We start from the raw sequence: 2,003 nt of genomic DNA on the forward strand, positions 1-2,003 counted from the left end.
GTTCAGTGGGACGGGGACAATTCAACAGCAGAACAAACAAGAACAGCTTCAAGGAACTTTTGAGCAGCTGCAGGTGGTAACAAAGACCGACTGCTGACTGACTGTAAACCAGAACTGAAAGACAGATCCAGAAGTAAGTCCGGACCTCAGTCAGTCCGGGTTGGACAGAACACCTCTGATGTCATCACCCTAAGCACATCACCCTCAGGGCGGCATCCTGTGCCCCCTGTTGTTCACGGTGAGAAGAGTGGTAAGAACAGCAGAGAGGATCATCGGCGCTCCCCTTCTCTCCATTAAAGACATTTCATCTCAGCGTTGCGTCTCCCGAACCCGTAACATCATAAATGACCCCTCACAACCCCACCGTGGAGTGTTCTCCCTGCTGCCCTTTGGGAAGGGACTTTGCAGCATTCGATGCAGGTCCAGCAGATTCTGCAATAGCTTCTTCCCCACCACCATCAGAATGTCAAAAAAACTCTAAATCATGTCAGAGATTCTGCATCAATCTGAAAACATACACTCTGCTTATACAGATGACACTAAAAGTTGTCTTTAGAGTCATGGCTTGAAGACCAAGGGAAGATTTTCTGTGTCCAATTTGCCCCGAAGTTTACAGGAATCCAGTCATTACAAACTGGGCAGAGACAGAAACAACGGAGTGTCCACTTTGTAAGAGAAGGTCTTCAAAGGTATTCCCTCCAGTTAATTTTGCATTAAAGTTGGATGTGAAGAGGTAATAGCATTAGAATCTTGGTCGGTCTGCAGTGTGCACCAACAGAAGCTCACCTTCTTCTGTGTGGAGGGGCAGCAGCTGCTCTGCATCATCTGCAGGGATTCACAAACTCACAACGGCCACCAGCTCCAGTCCAGTGAGGAAGCTGGACAGGAGTCCAAAATCAGCCTGCAGGAGTCCCTGAAGTGTTTAAAGAATAGGCTGAAGCTGTTCCGAGAGTTCAAATGAAGCTGTGATCAAACTGCAGATCACATCAAAGTTTAGGCTAAACAAACGACAAGGAAGATCAAGGATGATTTCAAGAAGCTACACCAGTTTCTGCAGGAGGAGGAGGAGGCCAGGCTGCAAACCCTGAGGGATGAGGAGGAGGAGAAGAGTCTACTGATGCAAGAGAAGATCAGAGCACTAAGCAAAGGGATCTCAGATCTGTCAGGATAGGTCAGAACCACGGAGAAGGTGCTGAAAGCACAAAGTGTTCGGTTCCTGCTGAATTACAAGGAAACTGTGGAGAGAATCCAGCCTGTTCCAGAAGATCCAGAGATCCAGGTATTAGAGAGGCCAGACACCTGGGCAACCTGAGCTTCAGCCTGTGAACCAAGATAAAGGAGACGGTCTCCTACACTCCTGTGATCATAGACTCAAACATGGCCCATCAAGACCTAACTTTGCAGCGACCACAGACAGTTGACAGGAGACAGATCTAGGTCAGAACCGGACAGATCTGAAATCCAGGAGTCCGATTAGGAGTTCTGATCCACACAGGAACAGACAGAAACAGGGTTCCAGGAATCCACAGAGCGTTCAGGCTGGTTCAGAGTTCCAGAGAGTCCAGCAATGTGTTCACGCTGAATTGCAGACAGGCGGGCTGAGATGCAGAGAGGCAGGCTCAGCTGTTGAGGGACAGAGACAAGACGTGGTATCGGGATTTCTGCAGGAAACTTTAAACTGGTCTCCCTCTAGGAGCCAGGCTTATGGGAATAAAGCTGATCCTGCTCCGAGCCAAAACCCTGAGGGCTCATTTATCAATGCTGACTTTTTCCTCAGAATTCTGACTTTTTCCTCAGAATTCTGACTTTAATCTCAGAATTCTGACTGAATTCTGACAGCTAACAAACATGTTAGCATCAAGCCGTAGCCATGTCTGTTTTAGAGACTGACAGCTAACAAACATGTTAGCATCAAGCCGTAGCCATGTCTGTTTTAGAGACTAGCTCTCTTGTTTTAATCACCTTCTGCTCCTCCATTAAGGTCCTCCATTATGTATCCAAGG

At 47.8% G+C, this 2,003-nt stretch overlaps 1 protein-coding gene across 1 annotated transcript in view; it reads left to right on the forward strand.

Moving 5' to 3' along the window:
• LOC107092342 (ATP-sensitive inward rectifier potassium channel 8-like) overlaps positions 1 to 961 on the forward strand; it is a 14,802-nt gene extending 13,841 nt beyond the window's left edge. The window contains exon 6 of the mRNA XM_015386748.1: positions 779 to 961. Within this exon, the coding sequence (XP_015242234.1) occupies positions 779 to 961 (183 nt within the window). The remainder of the gene's footprint in view (positions 1 to 778) is intronic.
• The last annotated feature ends 1,042 nt before the right edge of the window (positions 962 to 2,003 follow it).

The sequence above is a fragment of the Cyprinodon variegatus genome, unplaced genomic scaffold (assembly GCF_000732505.1).
Source record: "Cyprinodon variegatus isolate N-32 unplaced genomic scaffold, C_variegatus-1.0 Scaffold376, whole genome shotgun sequence".
In the NCBI taxonomy this organism is placed as follows: domain Eukaryota; kingdom Metazoa; phylum Chordata; class Actinopteri; order Cyprinodontiformes; family Cyprinodontidae; genus Cyprinodon; species Cyprinodon variegatus.